This window comes from Ostrea edulis, chromosome 2, assembly GCF_947568905.1.
Source record: "Ostrea edulis chromosome 2, xbOstEdul1.1, whole genome shotgun sequence".
Taxonomy (NCBI): domain Eukaryota; kingdom Metazoa; phylum Mollusca; class Bivalvia; order Ostreida; family Ostreidae; genus Ostrea; species Ostrea edulis.
The window spans coordinates 20,077,185-20,101,640 of NC_079165.1; the positions used below are offsets into that span (position 1 = coordinate 20,077,185).

At 36.8% G+C, this 24,456-nt stretch overlaps 1 protein-coding gene across 10 annotated transcripts; it reads left to right on the forward strand.

The window, feature by feature from the left end:
• The first annotated feature begins 7,817 nt into the window (after positions 1-7,817).
• On the forward strand, positions 7,818-24,144 carry LOC125667619 (carnosine synthase 1-like). Of its 10 annotated transcripts, none has more exons than XM_056156331.1 (9): positions 7,818-8,429; positions 8,536-8,602; positions 9,483-9,520; positions 15,580-15,665; positions 17,559-18,365; positions 18,922-19,087; positions 19,174-19,479; positions 19,576-19,838; positions 19,977-24,144. In XM_056156331.1, the coding sequence occupies exons 4-9, from the start codon at positions 15,642-15,644 to the stop codon at positions 21,207-21,209; spliced, it is 2,799 nt and encodes a 932-aa protein (XP_056012306.1). In that variant the 5' UTR covers positions 7,818-8,429; positions 8,536-8,602; positions 9,483-9,520; positions 15,580-15,641; the 3' UTR covers positions 21,210-24,144. The 10 variants fall into 10 exon arrangements, with proteins under 10 accessions (XP_056012306.1, XP_056012314.1, XP_056012309.1 ...); XM_056156339.1 differs by having other exon boundaries at positions 15,590-15,665; XM_056156334.1 differs by having other exon boundaries at positions 8,536-8,594.
• Positions 24,145-24,456: the final 312 nt, after the last annotated feature.

A 24,456-nucleotide genomic window follows, 5' to 3' on the forward strand; every position in this document is an offset into this window, starting at 1 on the left:
TACAACAAGTACACCCCCTCCCTAAAATCTTGAAAAATTATACATTATCATATCATCGTAAGACATGTGAAGTTTGAGCATATTTACAACCTTGGATAAGAATTTGAACTATTCTAAACTATAACTAATTATAACATACACGTGGTTTACAATTAAATCTTACATTTTATCTGAAAAAATAATATTATATAGAAGGCTTTGCACAATGTAAATGTAAAACGAAAGTAACAAACTGAATTTTGATGATTTTGCTTACAATGTATATGATTAATGCATACGTGTAATGTGTGATATATCTTATATCCTGAGACAAAGTTTTATGTGAATCTCTACAGGTCATAAAATCATTTACATGTACATAAATTGGATGCATGTTTTACATGTACACGTACACCACTTACACCGGTCTAAGTAGATGCAATCTCAATAAGGAACTAATAGATGCCGCCCCAATAATTTTGAAAAAGGAGAGGATGAGGAAAAATGACAAATTCAAGACGGTCGGTGAAATAAAACAAATTATTTGCAGCTGATCTTTGAAGCTTGCGTCAATATCTGTAACATTGTAGCAGCGAACACAACTACGATATCTGTGGTCACTGGAGCAGCGAAATGTTAACTCTTCTTTTTTACACGAGCGTACCATGTATTTGTTGATGATAATTTGGAACCTATTCTAACTCGGATCCTCACAAAAAAAATATTATCATGATGCTCGTGGAAATCTGAATTGGTCTGACACCCCCCCCCCCCCCTTCGCTTTCCCATCTGTCTTTCCCACTTTCTGATGCCCCGCAATTCCATATGTTGAACATTTGGATCATTGTAAAACTTTTACATACATGAATAGTCAATGTACACTGAATGTCTCACGGACATGTACAATGTAAATGACACACCCCTATCCACCAAAATGTTTGTTCTGCAACCGATTTTTTTCTAAAGCTACAATCATCTCTATCTCACCCCCCCCCCCTTTTTAAAAATTAAAACCCACAAGATTTCAACTTAAAATTTGACTGATAAGATGATAAGAACAACCAGGAAGGAATTGATATCGGATATTCATATCTCGTATCGCCATGTAAAAATCAAATGGATATCGTTAAAATATCACATTTCGGAAAACGGAAGCGTGGTTCCGCATTTACATTTGATGGTGACGTAGGCCGAGTATAGGTCTACTTTAAGGAAATCAGCTACTTATACATTTTAATTATCGGTACAATGAAATTTCAAGATCTGTGTGAATACCTTAAGGAACTCTGTGTTTATATTATATATTTAACTAACTTACAACAATACGTATGAAACGGATGGGGCTCATGTTACTTCGCATTGGAATGGTTTTAAAGGGCAAGTGACTGTAATCGCAAAGGAAAGTTCCTAGCAGAAACAACACATAAGACATAGACGGATCCAGAAGGGGGGGGGGGGGAGAGTTCCAGGGCGTCTGGACCCCCCTCCCCATTGGAGAACCAAAAAGTTTAAGAATTATTCAATTTTAATGAGACTTTGAGTCCAAATGATATGAACGGTAGATACTTACGTGTATATGTACTACTAATTGCTTCATTCAAATTTATCAACACTATTATAATTATCATTCAACTCTAGGATAAATAAGACAACACACTGATAATATATTTACGATATTTTCGTCAGATGCAAGTATCGCTTTTAAAAAGAATTCTTAAAAAGTACATTTGTATATATGTAATATAAAAATTTTGTTTAAGAAGTAGACAATTTGAAAGTGAAAAGGAAGTGCCAGGAAATGTTCAGAATGCAGGACAGAATGCAGGAGTTGCACCATTTACCCTACAGCTTCTGGGGGCCTAGGCCGCCCCCAGCCTACTGGGAGTAACCTCTCTCTCTCTCTCTCTCTCTCTCTCTCTCTCTCTCTCTCTCTCTCTCTCTCATTTCTTTGCGATATCAGAAATAGATAGCGGATAGATGTTGTGAAAAGTATCTAAACGATCAAGTGCTGGACCCCCCCCCCCCTCCACTTCAAAAATTCCTACATCCGCTTCTGTACAAGATATACTTCACAAGAGATAGAATCCGCAGTAACTCGAAAATCTAGGTTTTCTGCAACTCGTCGTAGTTACTTCAGTGTGTAATTTTTACGACAAGTTTAATTTTTAGTGAATTACATTCTCAAACAAATGTGATAAAAGTTGATGATCAGACATCGTCATATTCCACTTTTCCTCTCTCTAAATATAACTAAGATCATTTGACCCAGCTGACGTTTTTGTGAGCAAAATATTTACGAAGGTAATGTGACCAGGGTTAAATACTAGATGATATAAAGAGAAGAAATAATGGAGTTTGAATGATATCAATGATGTTTATTTGTGTTTGAATGCATGATGGTGATCATTGTACATTGATAAAGTGGCTTTTTATAGGATCCGAAACAGTGACATGTGAGAAAGTTGGTTGGCGGGGATTTCTACTTTCACTTTGAGGATGCAGTAAACGGACGACAGGAGGGGAAGCTGCGCATTTCCTCGTTGGATGATTTGTGTACATGTGTGGACGTGGATGTCATTTCAGTGAATTCACTTGGATTTGAGAGGCTGAGCCAAGGCACAAAGAAATTGTTTCCTGAGTATACTATAGAGTCTGAAGCGAGGATATTGCACCATTCCTGATCAGGCAAGTCTGGCTTGTTCATTTATTTTATTTATCATTTCTTTTTTTCTTCTTTTTTTTTTGAATTATTTTTTATTCATTTATTGGTTTACAATATTACAGAAGGTGAAATGTACATGTTTAACTATTTCTGTGTATCATGTATGTGTATTTGTTTTAATTTTTAATTTTCTTGGGGGGGGGGGGGGGGGGGGGGGGGGGCTGTTATCAGTTTGTGTAGAGTGTCAGTTTTTGTGTATTACTTAAAGATCAGTACCAGTGTCCCTACTGTTGAACATTGGGCAGATATGTAAATTGGCACTTGGTTGGTTTATGCAGTCTTCCCTGACATTGACAGGGCTTTCCCATGGAGACTGTTTTCCAAGTTATGCGTAGAGTGTCAGTCACCTATCTGTGTCTCGCAAGTACTTGGTGCAGACAGCTATCATGCTGAATCCCGTGAAGGAAGGGGATATAGACTTCCTTTGGAATGACGTACATAGTCAATGTTGCGTCGCTTGTGGAGACCCACATCTTGAAGAGTGACCTTGACTTTTGACCTTGACCCCATTTTTTAAAAGTCAACCACCTAAGACTTTGTGGAGGAGAAAGTGATCTTGACCTTTGACCTACTTTCAAAGTCATTCAAGGTCAACAATCCTAGAATATCATGTGACTACTCCTAAAGATGTAGATGGAGTTTTATGATAGAAAACGTCATTTTTCGGCCCCTATTTGCCCCCTGGGGCCAATATGAAAATTCCAAAACCTTATTGCACATCTACAGGACATTACTATTCAGCTCCTCTGAATATCATGTGACTATTCCTAAAGATGTAGATGGAGTTAAAGTGACAAGCTTTGTGAAAGGAAAAACATCATTTTTCAGCCCCCTATTTGCCCCCCTAGGGCAATATGAAAATTCCGAAACCTTATTGCACATCTACAGGACATTACTATTCAGTTCCCTAAATATCATGTGACTATTCCTAAAGATGTAGATGGAGTTTAAGTGACAAGCTTTGTGATAGAAAACGTCATTTTTTGGCCCTTATTTGCCCCCTGGGGCCAATATTGAAAATTCCAAAACCTTATTGCACATCTACAGGACATTACTATTCAGCTCCTAGAATATCATGTGACTGCTCCTACAGATGTAGATGGAGTTTAAGTGACAAGCTTTATGTTAGAAAAACCTATTTGCCCCCTGGGGCCAATATGAACATTCTGAAACCTTATTGCACATCTACAGGACTTTGCTATTCAGCTCCTAGAATATCATTTGGATTGCACTGTAAATGTGGACACAGTTTTAGTGACAACAACCGGGACAGACGGACGGATGGACGGACGGACGGACGGACCGAGATAAAAACAATATACCCGAACTTTCTTTAGAAAGTGCGGGTATAAAAACACAATATGAAATCTTCAGAACCCAGTTTCCGGGAGCTATGCTCGCCAGGCCCCATACAGACGTTGTCTCAGTCACTTATAAGGAACGCAGGGCAGTACCAGATCCCTTGTCTTATTTTCCCCACACATCCTCCTCCGGCAACTTTTATATTGCTTCCTTCGAATGTGAACATTTCATTGAATTTTGTTTGTGTCTTTGCACTATTATGGCATTCATCGACGTGAGCAGTAAAGTCTATGCTATACTTTATGTTTTTGTTTTATTCCAAAGTTACAAGGTTGTTTCTCCAAAAGTAACACGAATCCATTATGTTGCAACGAATTTCGTTCATGATGAAAAGTGAGACAACAAGACTGGAGGGAAAAGTGATCCGCCGATAGTAGTGCAGCTGGCTTATCTCACGAGAGATGAGAACTGGTCAGTCCGAAAATACATTGGATGATGCATTGCATGTAATGAAGCAGCCTTGAAAGTATGCCAAAGCTTTCAAACTATTTTAATCACATCTTGTTTGTTTATCATTGGAGATGGCGGGGGGGGGGGGGGGGGGGGGGTATTTCTGTAACATTTCACTTGGGGTAGTAGTGTCATTGTAGTTGTCTTCGTCTTCGTCGTAGCTGTCATCGTCGTTGTAGAAGCAGTCGTCCCGGATACAGAACAAGACTAGTTCAGGACTTTTTTCATAGAGTGGTGTTAAAGAGGTTCGCACCTGAGATTTGGAATAATCTCATTTTTTGGGAAGTGTATTTTTGATTTCTACATTGAAGGATAATTAGGAAATTAAAAAGAAAAACTGGGGTCGCAAAGCTTCTTCTTCAGCTACAATGTTCTAAACATGACCTTTTTGCACTTAAAATGTATTCGATTAAACTTGTTTGTCTGTTGATGTTAACACAACATAAGCAACACAAATCAATCATTCCATAAAATAGATACATAATCATGTCTTCTGACACTACAGATAAATTAAAAATTTGATACTATTAATGGAAATAAATAATGACATTTTTGCACTTGATATACGAAAAACTTCATGATATCAAAAATGAGAGTTTAAAAAGACATATCAGGAGTAATTTCAATTTCTAAAATTTTACATAATATTCAAGGTCTGGTCTTAAAATGTAAAATGGAATTTAAAAAGTGGGGCTTGAAGATCAAAATTTTTAATTATTGGTGAAAATACTGAATTTTTAAACAAAATTTCGAGTAAATTAATTGAAACTTTTTTTAAAAAATCGGTGTTGATAAATTACACCATTTGAACTAGTTCCAAGTCTCAACTACCTGTATCATAAATCATAAAACTGAAATACACGTATAGAAATATAAAAATCGACGATACATTGGATGAAACAGAAACTGTAATGTCATACAAATTTAAGCTTTTTGAAATATGTGTAATATGTTTGCACCATGGGATCAGTATTGAACCAGTAAATATTTAGATGTAACATCCTGTGCAGTTTTGCAGGGAACGTGAGTGGACTCAAAACCGTGGTTTGCGACGATGACAGGGTATATGAAACTGCTTTGCGCATGGTAACTTTAACACTATATACATGTATTGTACTTTAGGTTAGTGCACATGCAATTGTATCGCTTGGGTTCGTATTTACTGTCAAAGAGTAAAGGTATAGAACTATAAATATAGGGTACTTAAGTTCGCCGATGTAAAAACAATAAACCAAATGGTATAAAATTTTACTTTGTATTCTAATATATTCATACACAAGCAATCTACATTACTATCGAAGTTGATCCCGAAAATCCATATATATGCTTCCTAAGATATGCAGAAATGAATTCGGAAAGATGCCTATTATTTTTAGGTCAACTTTTAACCGAGCCCTGGCACTATACGACTAAACAGAATGTTTGAGCATTGCAACAAGCTATTACACAGAATGTGCAGATATCATTTCTAAAATGACTTTCTTACCCCAATTCCTGAACTTAAGTTCGTAATAGCTTCAATTGACTGAAAATTATAAAACCGTCTGCACTTTCACTTATCACAGCCATTTTGACCGGGACAACTACATGTAATTAACCAAAAAGGATGAATGGACCCATAACGATTTAAAGACTCAAATACTTATCTTCATCAATATTAATTCATCATAGTACGTATATTATGCTAATAACAAGTCTTTATAGATATACAAATGTCTTATTATGTCTATTTTTATCTAAATCACATTATCACAGGTGTTTGACGATTTATGATTATGAAGTTAAACTGGGAAGTTGGTAGCACCGGTTAAAATGGCTGTTTTAAGTGAAAGTGCAGACGGTTTTACAATTTTCAATCAATTGGCGCTTTTACGGACTTCATTTTATGAATTGGGGTAAGAAATGATATCTTATGCTGCACATTCTATGTAATAGCTTGTTGCAATGCTCAAACATACCATTTAGTCGTATGGTGTCGGGACCCAGCTAAAAGTCGACCAAAAAATAATCGGCATTTTTCCGAATTCAGTTCTGCATATCTTGGGAAATATACGGAATTTCGGGTTCAACATTGGTAGTAATGTATATTGATTATGTATGAATATATTAGAATACAAAGTAGAATTGTAAGTCATTTGGGTTATTGTTTTTACATCGGCTAACTTGGGTACCCTATATTTAGAGTTCTAAACCTTTACTCTTAATAGTAAATTCGAACCCAAGTAATATGATTGCCTTTGGGCTAGTGGCTATTCACGAGGTCTGAATGGGGCCACGGGCCATCAGTTAGACCAAAATAGAACTGAAAGTTTTATACAGGTGTGTAGAGGGAACTCTTATGAAATACAGGGATGCAAACATTACTATCCACAGTGCAGCTTAGATTCCAGTCGGTACAGCATTGGCTTGTAGGTTTGCAGAGATTTTCATTTTTCACTTAAGAGTTCAATTTGCCAAAGAATATATTGTAATTCTAAGTATCTGCATTCAGCAAGGTCGTGTAACATCTTTTGAAAGGCAACAACTTGTATCGTCGTGCAACGTAAATGCGTTAAATAGCTTCATGTGGGCCACACCAAAGGTCCTAAGCTTACGAGTCTAACGAGACACTGTACGCTAGTGGTGGGTACCGATTCATTTTAAACTTTTCCCATCTCCTTTATCAGATACCGGGGTAACATGGTAATTATAGAAAATAAATGCTTCAATGAACTTTATGTCCATCTTCAAAATGTTAAATTTTTACTCTGTATTCTCCATTTTCTCCAGGAACCATTAAACTGGATTGAATTATTGCTGTTATGATAAATATATTTATGCGAGGCGTGTGGTGCTTAAAAAGTGTACTTTATGTCAATATGTCATTAAAATTAATCAATTTGAGGACTGCAACGGTAACAAATATCATCAATTGTAAATATCAATTATAAATATCAATTATATATATATATATATATATATATATATATATATATATGTCAAACCTAATTATTAACTTGTATTACTGTAGGTTTGACGAGATTCTTAAGATTTTATAAGATAATTTATATGAGCAATTTAACCCATTTCCAGAAGAAACACACTTCGGGTTTAAGTGGTTTCACTTATATAATGTGGTTTAAACATTGCAGGTTAAGTTAAACCCATGTGAACCGGTCATACTGAATTTTTACTACAATAATTCAGGTGAGGCGTAACCTAAGAGTTCTTAAAACTATACAAACACACTTTGTGCATTGATATATGTACAGCTAATCTCGAATAGTTTCGGTTTCAGACACGAATTTAGATTCGAGGTCATTACTACATTAAAGTTCTCGCATTCGTTAGCGTTAAACTATGGTTCTCCCATACCCTGGTATACATGAATGAAAATTCGGGATATCAATTTGCCAATCTGTTTGTACGAAATATTGATGGATTTGCTTGCACGAAAGAGAGGAACCCTTCGCATTCATACGGTGCAAGTTTGTCTTCAACGGATAAGATTAATAATACACAATACAGAATTAAGTAAACAAAGACTTTAAAATTGCTGTATATGAATATTTTGACAGACATTTCAATGCATGAGGTCAATTTTTTTTCTTACATGAATCACAACATCCGACACTTGAGTGAGCAGGTATTTCCTCTGTTTCTTCTGAGTGAGCAGGTACTTCCTAGAAATTTTTGCAGCTTTCCAAAGGCGAGCGCTAACGGAATGAAAACACCAACGTTTTTATCTATGTTTATACGTCATGCCGTAGATTTGATTCTCGAAATAATGTCAAAAGTGCGCAGAAGAGAAGGGAAACTGATGATGGGGCAGGATAACAGCGACTTTAACAGGGAAGATTAAAGACGCTGAGATTCGTTATAAGAATGACTAGTCGTTTCTAACGTTTATGTTTCAACGACGGACCTTCTCGGAGTGGTAAGTAAACTTATTTATTGATTCAAATGTTTTAACATGCATCTGATGTTGCAGACTTTGTAACCAAAAGAAAAGAAAAAAGATATTTGAAATAATTTTTTTCTAGCTTACTGGAGTCAAAGTTCGAATTTTTTTCTTACATGAACCACAACATCCGATACGTGAGTAAGCAGGTATTTCCTCTGTTTCTTCTTCTTCACGTATATAAACTTTATGATGTAAACTGTTGACTTAAATTCTCATCCGTAACAGCAACAACCAAACTCGGCACAAAACTTCGTCTCCAAAGCATTAAAAAAAAAACCCAATTAATGCAAGCCTTTCTTAAAGGCTGATAATAACTATTCAGACCTTTGGGATGGTATTCTTTTTCAAGGGGTTGGGTGTTTCTTAAAGTTATGAAGTGATCTTTTAGGATAACTTTATAACAATATAATATTTCAAGAATTTGAAAGATTTTAGAGAGAATATGTACAACTTAACGATCTGATTTTTTGCTTTAAAAGCTATTAAAAAAAAATTCTATAAGATTCCGACAAAAATACCTCATGTCTTATAAACGAGATATATTTCACTTGCATCTAGCCGATAGATGACATTCGTGTATCCAAGTGCTGCAATAACTTCAATATTTGTGCTAAGATTTAACCGTTTCACTTAATTTTCGTAATTTTTTTTTTTAGAAACAAATCAAATTTTATTTGTAACTGGTTATGTATTTATATATACATGTATATAGTGTAAGACTTTTAAAAATAAAAGTAATTCTATGTATAAAAGAAATATATTATAATGTATGTACTTCTAACTGTGTATTTGTGCGTGTATTTATGGGGCCCCAATATCTTATCAATTTAGCTTCTCGTGATCATAAATTTACACAAACAGACAGTAAAGCAGCTGATACACTAAACATTAGTTTATTTAATGGGCTGCACTTCCGACGAGTGTTTTATAGCGAGTGCTACCTGGAAAATAAGTAATTATTATTGACACCCGTTAAGCCGATTTTAAGACACATGTACAGTTGTAATTGAATATGTTTATCATTAGATTTAGTTTGTCGTACCAGGAAGATACCCCCATTGATGGTGAGAAATTTATCTTATCTAACAGAAAGATAGAGAAAACGCATGCATATGCATGTATATGCACATAACAAATACTTGGTTTCCGAGTGATTACAAGGACAGTGATCATTAGTGTGGTTTCCCGGTGCTCCTTTTACATTTGTGTACATATTTTAGAGCGATCATGCATAACAATATTATGAAGATGAGGGTCCTGATTTCGCCTGGTAAGAGTACTTATTTTATCGTTGTTAATCTGATTTAGAACGAGACTAGCAAGTCTTCTATAGGCAGTTTCAGCTTTCAAAAAGAGCACCACCAAGCGGAGCATCCTCTCGTAACACGCCACCAATCAATGAGTACCAGTCTAGAACATTAGATTATCGTATAGCTGGATTTTTCCGCGGGTCTAAAATTTGGTGACTTGCTAGCTCAAAGGTATGCTAATAATCTGGCGAAATAAATTTTGGCGGACGGAATATTCATCTCTCTTGCAAATACTGATGTCGCAATTGGGTGCATATTTGGCGAGTGAAATTTTGGTGGAAAGCTATCTAACCGCTAAAGTAACCCAAATTTATCACCCCGCGGAAAAAACCGCTATACCGTAATATGGCCCTGACCTTTGACTTAGAACCTTTACAACCTCTATATAGGTGGCTGACAGATAAATTTGCCGTATATTGTTTCCATCTTAATTACGACATTGTTTCTTTTGAATAAAGAAAAAATTAAGATATTAGATAGTCACAGTGTGTTTTACTGTATCCAAAATGCAATTTTGGTACTACATGTAGAACCTGCCACGGTACTACATATACATGCGTGGCGTCAACAGTTTTACATAATTACTATACGTGACCTTGACGTACATGATTAACCGTCCGACCCAGAAAATCAGTTTAGACCTAGTAACTATGCAGTATGTTTGAGATTGAGAAGTAGATCGGTACTCTTGATAGGGTGTCCACAGCACCATATTACTGTCTACAAATTTGAATTCGCTCCTGCTTATTTTCACGGTTTCTTGTCTAAATCCATTTTCACGGTTTTAAATTCACGATATTTAAGTCTATACTATATGAAGATGGGTAGATTTTATATTCACAGAAGATTTACTTTTACGGTTTCCAACTCTAGTGTAAATTTCAGTGATCAATGAGGTTGTAAACAGTCATCAATTGTAGGTTACATTGACCTACACATTAAATGTGTTCACTACCATTTCACGCACGCACACGCACGAACGTGCACAAAGGAGAGTAAGCTGCATTACCCCCCCCCGCAACTTTTTATTAATGGATTACACATGCTGGTACTTGTAATTAATTACCCTGACCTTTTATTAATTATCCCCAGTTAAGGTACACTAATAATACATGTATGTAAAGCAGGTGAATGCATTTGGGCAAATAGATAAAACATTCGTATGACTTCATTGATGAAACTTCAACTCTAGCCCAGTTTACTTTCGGAAGGTCGGCGGTCTCTTCCCAGGTACATTGTATCTGGGTTCTCTCTTCCACCAATAAAAAACTGGGCGCCACCAGATAACTGAAAGATTGTTCAGTGTGGCGGAAAACATCAACTGATCAATCAATCAATCAATCCTAACTCCATGTTTCTGATATCATTCGACAATAATTATCAAAACAGAATCCATACCTGATGTACTAAACATTTCTATCAAATGTGCCATAAACGGAAAATAGGAAATGACACCTGTATCATTTTTATGTCATGAAGATCAGACATTTTGTTTTGGTCTGTTCTCCTGATGTTTGTACTATAGAAGATAGAGACCTCCTACCGGGTGAAATTAAAGATCAAGGTTAAACCTTGGTGTCTTATGATTATGTATCAATTAAGATACTTAAAAAATTCCAAATATCTGTGTAATATGCCATTTCTTCGACTAAATGACTTTATAAATCACAGGTACACACCATATCACCGCCATTATTTTTACCTATCAACCTATACTTCAAAGTGTGGTGGCGATCTCGTGCTAACCATATCTGATTTTCGAAATTCTGCAGACTGAAGTCTCTATTTTGGACATAATTTTGCCAAAAATAGCTTCAGTTACAATTTCAGCCCCTTTAAGTGGACAGCAGTATTTTGAGACGTTAGAGTCAACTTCAGCCCCTTTGAGTGGACAGCAGTATTTTGAGATCTTTGGGTCAACACTTTTCAGTTACAATTTCAGCTCTTTTGAATGAACAGTAGTTACGTTACGCGTTCAGGGAACAGCATGACATTTTTAGCCCCTTTGATTGGCCAATAGTAGTACATGTAACGATGTCAGCCCTTTTGAGTGAATAGCTGCGACTTTTTCAGTTCCCTTGAGTGAACAGCAATACCCTTTGAGCAATACTTTCGGCTCCTTTGAGGGAACAACAGTAACCCTCTGAGCGAGTCGACACTGTAGGAACGTTTTCAGCCTCTTAGTGCCTTGTTCTTCTTTCTTTTCAAAATCTCTAAAAACACTCAATTTTCTGTATATGTTCCCAAATTGTAATATCAGGACGAATTATCGTTTGTATTCTGCTTCACCTTTCACTGATAAAACTGTCTTCAAAATAAATTCTTTTGGATAGAATTTTATTTATTGAGCTAGTTAGTTACCTCGTACTTTCAAGGATCGTGTGAAATTTTATTCTTTTTTTTTTTATCCTCCTGAGAACACAACAAATGCGTCGCTCTGTGATTGTTGGAGTTATTGCTGAGGTGTAGGCTGTTAAATCTGCACGTAGCCGTTCATTATATGTGTTAACAATACCACATTTTTCAATAAAAGTGTAAAACTTGCTCATAAATAAAACATAAAGGATTGATATAATAGTGTATGTATTCTGGAATGTAACAGGAGAAATGTATCATTCTGTGTGTTTATTTTATGTGTGCCTCTACTGGTAACGTTGTGCACTATAGACCGACATTCTGTTACATTTCGGCATAATTTACCTGAAATTCATTAAGGTCAATTATCTATATGGTAAATCAAAGTTTGTGGCCACAGGTTTATGATATTGTAGGCATAAATTCGTGGAAAATGCAGTTAAAACATGGCTTTGGTCATGAATGTTTTAAAATTAGATATTCACATAAATTATTTTCATTGTCAAACTGATATAGAATTTAGAGCTCTAGATTGCTTTCAGCTTTTCGACAACATAATATAGAAATGTGTCTCTTTCTTTCTTTCGTTCTAAAAATAAGAAATAGAGTACAGGTGTGTAGTTTAATTTTCACTCAGTTTTGGATTGCATGTTTATAAAATGATTCATTTTCTTTATTCAAGCATTAATGTTTATTGTTTTACATCTGCTGTGCTGATAAGACGAGAAACAAATTAAATTACGCGCGTTAAGGTGTAATGAAAATTCGTCTGCAACCCACTCATCAGCACAAACAAAAAAATGTCAGAAGTAGATAATTCAAGATTATGGAATACTAGTCTGTGTGATAACAACTTTTCTGGATACTAGATCTACTTAAAGTCAAATTTTTGAATTTCTAAATTGATGCAAATTCTCAATTTTAATCATAAGTTGAAAGGCTTATCTTTATGAACGTTTTTCTCTTAGAAAGCATATCTAGCAGAGCTTTGAATTTTCTATCACATTATATGTCATGGAAAGATAAATCTTATTATTAATACAAAGTTTTTGCAAGCCTTTACTCGACGTTTCCTACCAAATAAACTTCTAAGAATAGGCATGATCCGTCTTCAGCATCAATTGAGTTCACTCAAGACTCAAAGCATATGCTACCTCGGCCTCAGGTCGAAACAAATTTCACAGTTTCCCTACGCAACTAGTCCGGAATGTTTCCTCTTATTAGAGCCTGCAGCATAATTCAAGTCACCATCCCTGACCTCTTCCTTCTTTTCCAACTCTGTAATAAACAAATGTATTTTCGATTTTGCAACAGATCCATTCATTTCACAGAAACTGACGACTTCGTTTACTGCGTAGCCATTTTTGGTTATGTATTCCTACGCACAGCGCTTCAAATGTTGTTCGTGTCAATTACAGACAAATATTAAAATTGATTTTAGTTTTCTTTTTGTTTTCAAACGCTAACCAAATGATATGAAAAGAAGTTAATATTTTAATATCAAAGGAAAAATAGGACGGAAAACATTTCATTAATGCGCACACTGGTGTAGTTTTCCGTCCCATGTCCACCATGAAATAGAATGTTAACTTTGTTTCTTCAATCAATTTGCAAAAGACAGCTTTACATGAATTAAAGTTATTGACAGGATGAGCCCCGCGGTGACCTAGAGGTTAGAGCGTTTGCCCCGCATGCGGAAGGCCGGGGTTCGAATCCCGGCCGCGACAGACCTAAGTCGTTTAAACAGGTAGTGACAGTTTCATTGCCAAACACTCGGCATCAGGTGTGAAAGTCACAGGTCCTCGGAGATGACCTTAAAAACGGATGTCCCGTGACAAAGTAGGTGTGGCCGAGCAAAGCTCCTTCACCGGTCTTGGTAACGTCTCCATATGAGTGAAAAATTCTCAAGAAAGAGAGATGTCAAACAAGATACGATGAATCAATTGACAGACTGGTGTACCAAAATAATTTCAACAGGAGGAAAATGTGAGCGATTAGAAAGAATGTATATCATTAGCAAAAATATTCTACACTACGTCTTCAGTCAGCATGGTCTTAAATCTATCGAAGCGCTTTTCATGTGTCCATTTCCTAAACTATTTATCAGTGTTCCAAGGAGTCATGAATGATGAGAAAACAGCAAAAAGAAAAATAACTATATCTAATGGAATGCTACGTGAGTGAGAAAAGTTGGATATTTTTTATTCATAATGTACATGCATGGGAATAGGGAAAGTTTCACAATCCAAGAAATCGGAGCTGTATATAGAAGCTTAGATTCGCACCTACACTATGTAGATAGATTCTTATTCCTATTTCATCTTCATATATATTGAGTAGGCATTTCAAAGTCTTGGTTGCTGATGGACTGGGCGTATACAACGGAAACGTCAATGCAAAAAATGAATAAATAAATAGATAGATAAATAAAACAAAAACACACACACACCCCCCAAAAAACCCCACACCTTTGATTGCAATGCATGTCTAACCTATTCAAGCATTGAATTTGTGTTGTTTTTGTTGTTTGTACCTCCATTGTGTTAATTACGGATCTGGTGTGTAGATAAGTAACCCGCGTTAGCATCAGCTGCTGCTATCTGCCCAATGGATGTGAAATTATAAACTTTATATATCTAAAACAATGAACAAGCTGTGATACCCGCTATATGCAATAGTCATGGTTGCTTTCTTGAATGTTATTCGTTAGATTGCCATAATGTTGTAGCTGCTGTTTCCGTTTTCTGAATTTCATTGTTGCACAACGCATTCCAGATTTTTCAAGTTTTTAGTGAGAAAATCTTGTTTAGATGTACATGTAAATACTAAAACTTGAATGAACCTCATAATGACCGTGTGTATGGATCATCAATGAAAAAGATAGTAGAGGCATGGATTTGTTCTTCCATTTTACACAAATCACCCCGACTTTCCATTGCTTATATACTCCCTTAAAAAAAACCCCAAACCCTTTATTCCTTAACTAACTTCATCGAAATACCTGTATACAACTTTTCAAAATACTAGGCAAATATTTAAAAGTAGACGGCAAATGTTGAATGCTTAACAATAGTAAAGAAGCACTAAAACTTATTAGCAACGGGGAGATTAGAATATCTAACTTTTATATTTGGATTTATGGCTAAATCATTATTTTATTAACACGGTGTAAACATGGGTAATACAGCATACACGCTCTACTGAAACGTGACAGATTTTTATTTTTTATGAATGTTTCTTTTTAAAAGTACAAGTACATCCTTATTTTCATCTAGAATTGTGTGTAGGATTTGATTGCTATTATAGAAAATATTATAATGATTCATCAATTTATTTTTGAAATAGCTATCAATTTGATGGTCTTAAACCGTAGTAAATTTGTCTGGTTTCTTTTAAAATGTGTAGGAGGTTAGGAACTTTGATGTGCAGGTGTTACATAAAATTTCATCTTTTAAAAGTATTTCACAGATCAGTTCGATGTCTGTCTCCCAGCGGATTTAAGGACCGGGCAACTAAAAGAATGGAAAAAAATAATTTACCAAAGGTAAGTATAAATAAGAATACTATCTTGAGAAAATTTTCATGTTTTAATTCTTCATTGTTCTGTATCATTATACCGCACTTTCTAAAGAAAGTTCGGGTGTGTTGTTGTTTCCTCGGTTCACCCGCCCGTCCGTCCGCCTGTCCGTCCGTCCGCCTGTCACACTTTCTTCTTCCTCAAAATCCCCTTTTGTGCAGTAACCAATTGATATTTTGGAATATGATAGGTGGTGTCCTATAGATGTGCAGTCAGGTTCGGAATTTTCAATTTTACCTTGGGGGTAAAAAAAAAAAGAATGTTTTATCCGTAATAAAACCTGGTTCCCAGAACTCCTCATACATTTTACGCAATAGTCAAATCACTTTTTCGAATATGATTGGTGGTGTTCTTTAGATGTGCAACAAAGTTGTATTTTCATTTTCACCTTGGGGCCCAAATGGGGGTCGAAAAACTGTTTTAACCTTCCTGGTTCCCAGAACTCTTATTACAATTTACGCAGTAGCCAAAACATCCTCTGAAAGATGATTGGTGGTGTCCTGTAGATGTGCGATAAGTTTTCGGAATTTTTTATGAGGGTCAAAAATTGACGTATTTTTGTTTTTTGTTTGTTTGTTTGTTTGTTTTTTTGTTTACCAAGAAAACATTGGTTCCCAGGGTTGAGTTCAAGATCATAGCGGCTACGCAGGGCTCGGTAGCGCTACGATCTTAACGTTGTGCTAGGCTAGTCATACGTAGGGATAACAAGCGTTAATTCATACAGTGCGTTCAATATATCTAGATATCTTGCCTAGCAGCTAGGCTAGCCACTACCATCTTGAACGCAACCCAGAACCTTTCTTACATTTTACGCAGAAATCAAATCATCTTGTGGAAGATGATTAGTGGTGTCCTTTAGATGTGCAATAAGTTTTCGGAATTTCTTTTTCACCTCGAGAGACAAATCGGTAGGAAAACGACGAACAAAATCCTGGTGCTCAGTGTATTGTGTCATGTGCAACAAGAATACATTTACTTTATGGGTTGGAATCACAACCATTTTAAAATATTTAAACAATAAAAAGATGATTGGGGGTTGGGATGATCCCGGGACACTTACCCATCAGAATGCTCAATGCATCTTGATATGTGCAGAAAAAATAGATGGTTTAGGGGTCATGACCTCAATTAATTTGAATATATTTCAACAATTATGAAATTGGGTTTGGGATGACACCAGAGCACCTGCCCAACAGAATAACCAATACATCTTGACATATGCAGCAAAGATATGTATGGTATATGATATGATATAGAGTAACTATTGTGGTTTCTTCCCTAATTACACAAGTCCGACGGAAATACTTGCGCGTATATTCTTGTCTTATGACAGCATCTAGTTATATAGTGCTATTCATCATTTTACGTTTGCTGTAAAATCAATTTCCAAGAGGTAATATTTACATTTCCAATGTCTTTACCTAAAGAATACGAGCAAAAGGCGTATGAATCTTGATAAATGTAGTACGAGCATTTAAAAAATATTTTGTATATTTACATTTCACTCTCATCCCAGCCGGTGAAGTAATCGTACTATATTCATCAAGATTCATACGCACATCGTGCACATTCATGAGGAAATGGCTATCATTTCAATTGGTAAAGATATCGAAAGTAAAAACAGTGGAAATGTAAATACATGTATAAGGGTATGAACAGCAATGCTTCACGCCAGCATACTTTTCATACAGTGCTAACGCGCTTCATGATGGTGTAAAGCGTTGCAATTCATGAAACTATAATTCATTTCTTGATTATAGTACAAAAAAGGAAGGCCACAATTCATGTGTTTCCTTTTTTTTTTGAGGAGGGGGGGGGGGTTAAAGCATCAAACTAAAAGAAATTTCAATCAATCTTCAGAAAAACCGACAGACCACGGCCTTTCAAAAGAAACTAACAGCGGACAAGTACACCACAACTCTTGGTTCCTACTGCGAGTGGGACCGAGATGTTAACCTTGCACCACCTGATTTTGTTGAGGAGCCGCCAGAAAACGATAAACACATTTACAACTATTACGACGCCCTACAGTATTCTCTGTACGAAACAAACTACCCGGAAACGGAAGACAGAACGATGAATCCCAGAACGTCGCCGCCCAATACCGGGATTTCCATTGTCATTTTATCGTCCCCTGTGGAATGTATGGCCATCTTGCTGGACGGAGGTCGGAGATGTCCCGGGGATATGCTTCTTGTGATGTCAAAGTCATGGATAACAGTATCTCCAAGTGACCACGACCCAACGTTGAATACTCTGTATGTTCACAAAGCCATAACATTTGATACAGGAGGGAGATCGTTCATTGACGTGTTTGATCCACCCAGACGAGTTACATACTTCGTGAACTTCTTCACACGTGCTATTACGGATGGTCAGACTGGGGATGGAGAGGGGTTAGAGGTCAACCTTGACTGTCCGATGTCCAGCTCGCAAAAGCTCGTGAAGCGAACTGATGACAAGTTGTGGACGCGGGTCCTAATGGCTGAAGCAGGTGTCGCTTACCCAGAAACTCTGGCCTTTGGCTATAAAATTCCATACCAGTACAACGTACCAAATGATGCCAAAATTAAGATAATTAAGTTCGTGTCCAAGGAGGGAATAGACAATATTGTGCAGGAGGAAATTCGGTCATACATAAACAGCCTTGACGAAAGTGTAGATCGGGTAAAAATGATTTTCTTGATACTGAAACTATCAAATTTCAACAAACGCACTAAAGTAAATCAAATCATTAAATTTTGATGTAAAGGTGTAAAGAAGTAATTCAACACATTCTTTTCTTTCAAAATGTGAATGACAATTCCCGTCATTTGTTTGTATGTTGTTTATCGTCCCATTCGAAAGTTTTCCGTGCTGTAGAGACGTCATCAGCTGTAGGTGTAGACGTGGCATTAATAGATTTTAACTTATGTGCACAATTAGTAGCAGTGAGAGTTCCTTATCGTATCAATCCCTACCATGACACGGAACGTCTGATTTTAAGGGTTATATTCGAAAGAACCCTGGCTTTCACGTCCATTGGTCATGGCGAAGGAACAGTCACTACCTATGTTAAATGTCTTAATGGTGTGACGCGGCGCCGGGATAAAGAATCGAATTCGAGACTTCCGGTTGGGAAGGGAGCGCGCTAACTTCTAGGTTACTGCGGCCGTTCAAATGAATTTTCTATATAAATTTTGTTTACAAAGTAATGAAGTGTATTTCTTCCCATACATACTAGATTGTAGTCAAACCATCCGGAATAAGATGGCATGGCAGTATGGGCGTTTCGTATCACAGCAGAATAGATTCCAAGAGTATCTGTGACGCTGCTATTCAGGTTCTGCAGACTTTAGATCCTGGCGACGGTGTTTTAGTTGAAGTCTTCTGTGACCCGTCTGAAGAAGGTAGGGCTCAGAGCCAGTTACTGAAATGGCAATATAGTAGTTATTTATTTTTTAAAAATTTTGAAATATGAATTCTTCACCTTCAGATAACGAAATGAAGGACTTTTCCTTTCGTCTTCGCGCCAATGTGTGTCGTGGTCCAAACAATAAACCAGTCACAACCACCCTTATTTGTGGAGTAGGAAGAAAAAATTATCCAATCAATGGTGACAACACAGAACCACAGTCATTAGAAACTACTTTGATTCAGTGGGGCCTTGAACAAGAAAGTGAGGAGATAATCGAAACTGTTAAGAAAAGATCACAAAATCTCCTCAGAAGCATAATCTACCATGAAAATGCGCTAACGGTGGCCGAAAAAGGAGGCATCAAAGCACAAACAGACATTATAGGTTAACCATGAATTCCATAGTACCTGCATGTACGTGTGAACAAGAATTAAACTACGATATTCTGCATCTGTTTAAGTATGTTTTCTCTGTTAACAGGAATTGACTATTTCCTAAGTAAAAGAGGTGGAAAATACGTCCCCTTTGGAATAGAAGTCAACTCTCATGATTGCACCATCAATTGTCAGCTTTACGAGTATCTGAATCCGTATCTGGCTGGAGAGTCCGTGGGACCACTGGTGGAAACGATGATTGAAAGATCTCAAAAGTACATGTTGCAGGGTAAAACCATTCTAGTCCTCAACCTGGGCGTAAACAGCAAGAGATTTATACTGGAGGCTGCAGAAAAGGACAAAATAAAGGTTTAGATACTTTCATTTTGAGTCTCTCTCTCTCTCTCTCTCTCTCTCTCTCTCTCGTTTTTGTGCTTCATCTATTTTACTGTTGTGTACAGATTCGATTTCATTCTGAAACGCAGCTAACATTGTTTTCTCTTTTAGATTGTTCTTGTTGACACATTTCCAGAAGAGTTGGCTCCTAGCGTCAGCCAATATATTAGGTACGAGTTTTCAGACCACCGTAAGGATGAGGAACATGCTGAGAAAATAATACAAATTCTTCAACAGCAACACATTAGAATTGATGGGTGCTGTACCTTCTGGGAAGACTGCGGGCCTCTAGCTGCCCTGATCAACGACAGAATGTGTCTTACAGGCGCTGGAGTGGAAAGTGCCAAGATTGCCAAGAAGAAATCCAAAACACACCAAACCTTGTCCTGTCGAACGGGGGATATTCCTCATTTTCCTAGAACGTATTTGTATACAGAAAAATGTGTACATGTAAATGACGTTGTCAATCTGCCAGCGGCTGTTGCGGAAGTAGATCTTCCTTGCATGTTGAAGCTGGAGTATGGGTCTAGTGCAGTAGGGGTGACGCTCTGTCGTGACCTTGCCGAATGTATCCAACATTTCAACGACCTTAGAGACAAACTTACCTGTGAATCTGATTATCCAGGAATTGGACTCGGACACGGTAACAGCATGATGGTCATGAAATATATCAAAGGGACAGAGCATGATGTAGATTTAGTAATCTACAAACGAAAACTCGTTGTAGCCTTCGTGTCCGACAATGGCCCTACTCGATCAGGATCTTTCACGGAAACTGCCGCATGCATGCCCTCATATCTCCGTCCAGATAAGCTGGGTCAGCTCATTACGGCAGCTTACCAATGCTGCACGGAGATCGGATTGAAAAATGGCGTCTTTAATGTCGAAATGAAAATGACACCAACTGGACCAAAACTCATCGAAATCAATGCTCGAATGGGAGGCTTTTACAACAGGCACTGGATCTTAAGGTGTTATGGGGTTGATATGGTCAGGTATGCTTTCATGATAGCAAATGGAATAAAGCCTGTACCTCCCAGGGTACAGCCCTCCTGTCATATCATGGGCGTGATGTGTGTACCATCCGTACACACCGAAGTTTTTAGAGGCGAAGAATTTATGGACAAGGTGAAGGCCTTCAGGAATCAAAGCGACGTCATTTATACTCTGATTGAAGATGATTTGAGTCATGCAACTTCTGATGCTGAAGAGCCACTCTGCAACATTGCAGTTTGCGCTGAAAGCAGAAGTTCAGCAAAAGAAAAGCTATTGAAACTCTGTAACACTCTGAAAGTTACAAGCACAAAATACGATGTAGGACACTATTTGTCAGATTTCAGGTGACGTTTACAGTTTTCGTTGTAGTTCGTTTGTAACTTTTAATCTATTGATTTGGCTTAGCAACATCCTTTATTCTTCAACGCCTTACTTGCTACGTAAAGCACTGTAATGATATGAGAGCTTGCAGTTTTTGTTTAAAATCTATACTAAAACCAAGAGCCCCCTATGAATGTCTAAATACTTTTTCTATGAAGTCCCGTAGTGACTGATCTTGACCTTTGGATCACAAAATCACTAGTGTCTTTCTCTCTTGATAACAAAGCTACATTTGAAGTATATGGAATGAATTTAGCAAAAATTGTGACATGAAGAGTATTTACAAGCTTTCTCTATGAAGTTCCGTATTGACCTTTACCTTTAACCTTCTGACCCCAAAATCAACAGGGCTTTTTCTCTCTAGATGACAAATCTACCTGTGAAGTATCAAACTAACTGAGCAAAATATGTGTCTGTAGAGTATCTACATACACTCCCACACACGCTCACCCACACACGGGAACGGTCCCGTTTACAATATCCCCTCTCGCAATGAATAATCAAAGGCGTGTTTATCAAGTAGTGCATCAAATTCTAAGAAATGAATTTAATAGCAACATATGTTATAGGGCCATAATATAACTTGGTGAAGATTACTCTTTTATACAATGCTTCCTTGATTTTCCCCCTTGAAAACACTTAAATGCGTCCATCTCATGTTTATACTTAATTGTGTCCATCTCGTGTTTATAATTTAATTATTTTAGTATGTTTTCCTTACCAAACGTTTGATTGTAAATATTATTCTACAAGCAAATTATCTTTCCCCCCATTTATTTGAGATTGTGAATAAATAGAGTCCGATGACATTAGCGCTATTATTCTCAATCATTAAGCATTGTGTATTAGTGGACTAAGCATTGCGTACCTATACTGGTATTAATTGTGCGCTGCATGTTTGTTTAGATGAGCTATAAATCTTAACGAAGGCCATAGTAAAGAGGTATGCCCAATCCACGATTTTTTTGTTATTAATGTTTTTATTGTTGGTTTTTGTTCTTTTGGTTTTATTTTGTGTTTTGTTGTGTTTTTAGCTCACCTGAGCTAAAAGCTCAAGTGAGCTTTTCTGATCACCCGTATTCCGGCGTCCGTCCGTCCGTCTGTCCGTCCGTCTGTAAACTTTTAACATTTTTTACTTCTTTTCAAAAACCACTGGGCCAATTTCAACCAAAGTTGGCTCACAGCATCCTTAAGTAAAGGGAATTCTAAATTGTTAAAATAAAGGGCCAGGCCACCTTCCAAGGGGAGATAATCAAGAAAAGGTAAAAATAGAGTAGGGTCATTAAAAAATCTTCTTCTCAAGAACCACGAGGCCAGAAAAGATGAAATTTATAGATAAGCTTTGTTAGGTAGTGCAGATTCTAAATTGTTAAAATCCTGGCCCCCAGTGGTCGGATGGGGCCACAATAGGGGATCAAAGTTTTACATACAAATATATAGGAAAAATCTTTAAAAATCTTCTTCTCAAGAACCACTGAGCCAGAAAAGCTGAGATCTATATGAAAGCTTCCTGATATAGTGCAGATTCTAAATTGTTAAAATCCTGGCCCCCGGGGGTCGGATGGAGCCACAATAGGGGATCAAAGTTTTATATACAAAAATATAATAGAAAAAATCTTTAAAAATCTTCTTCTCAAGAACCACTGAGCCAGAAAAGCTGATATTTACATGAAAGCTTCCTGATATAGTGCAGATTCAAGTTTGTTAAAACGATGGCCCCTGGGGGTCGGATGGGGCCACAATAGGGGATCAAAGTTTTACATACAAATATATAGAGAAAATCTTTAAAAATCTTCTTCTCAAGAACCACTGAGCCAAAAAAGCTGATATTTACATGAAGGCTTTCTGACAATGCAGATTCAAGTTTGTTAAAATCCTGGCCCCCGGGGGTCGGATGGGGCCACAATAGGGGATCAAAGTTTTACATACAAATATATAGGGAAAATCTTCAAAAATCTTCTTCTCAAGAACCACTGACCCAGAAAAGCTGATATTTACATGAAAGCTTTCTGACATAGTGCATATTCAAGTTTGTTCAAATCATGGCCCCTGGGGGTAGGATGGGGCCACAATAGGGGAATCAAAGTTTTACATACAAATATATAGGAAAAATCTTTAAAATTCTTCTTCTCAAGAACCATTGGGCCAAAGAAGTTCACATTTACATGAAAGCTTTCTGACATAGTGTAGATTCAAGTTTGCAAAAACTATGGCCTCCAGGGGTAGGTTGGGGCCATAATAGGGACTGCGGTTTTACATGCAAATATATATGGAAAGTCTTCTGATATGGACCAAGGTGACTCAGGTGAGCGATGTGGCCCATGGGCCTCTTGTTTTTTTTATATCGTCGACATCGATATGTATTTAACACATGTATTGTCTCATCAACATTTTACTCTTATCTTGTTTACAACGTGGACTTCGCAATGTTAAACGATATCAAATCAACAGTGTGTCAACATCGTACCCATGATACTGTTTACATCATTCACATCAACAGTGTGTCAACATCGTACCCACGATACTGTTTGAAAGTGTGTCAACATCGCGTCCACGATACTGTTTGACAGTGTGTCAACATCGTACCTACTATACTGTTTGACAGTGTGTCAACATCGTACCCACGATACTGTTTGACAGTATGTCAACATCGTACACACGATACTGTTTACATCATTCACATCGCATCTACATGATGACAACATTGTCCGTTTTATCTATTGTTACATGACAACATTCTCCCTTTTATCTATTGTCACATGTAACATATATATGTTAGGTTGTATAGAATAGACAGTTTGTTTACAGCTGGATGATCTTGTTTTTATCGTTGTATGGAATGTATATAAATATTTGTAGTTCTGTTATCATCAACACGTCAATAAAGTTATACAACATTCAATGGGCAGCGTGTCAGCCTCATTCTTTATAAGCATTGACTATATCATTACCCTGTAGTGCAGCGAGTCCAACTGCTTACAGTAATTTAATTTGCATGTGTTGGAATTAATCATTTTTGATTTATGGGTTTTTTTTATTGATGAAAAACAAAGATCCCATATTTTCATAGAAATATTTACAAATACTACTGCTTTAAGGACGCAGGATACCAAAACAATTGTTATAGAATTTGGTAAAACTATTTGTAAATGTTTTAATATTTCTAAACACATATTTAACACAAAATCTTCTTATGGAGCCACATTTATTTTTA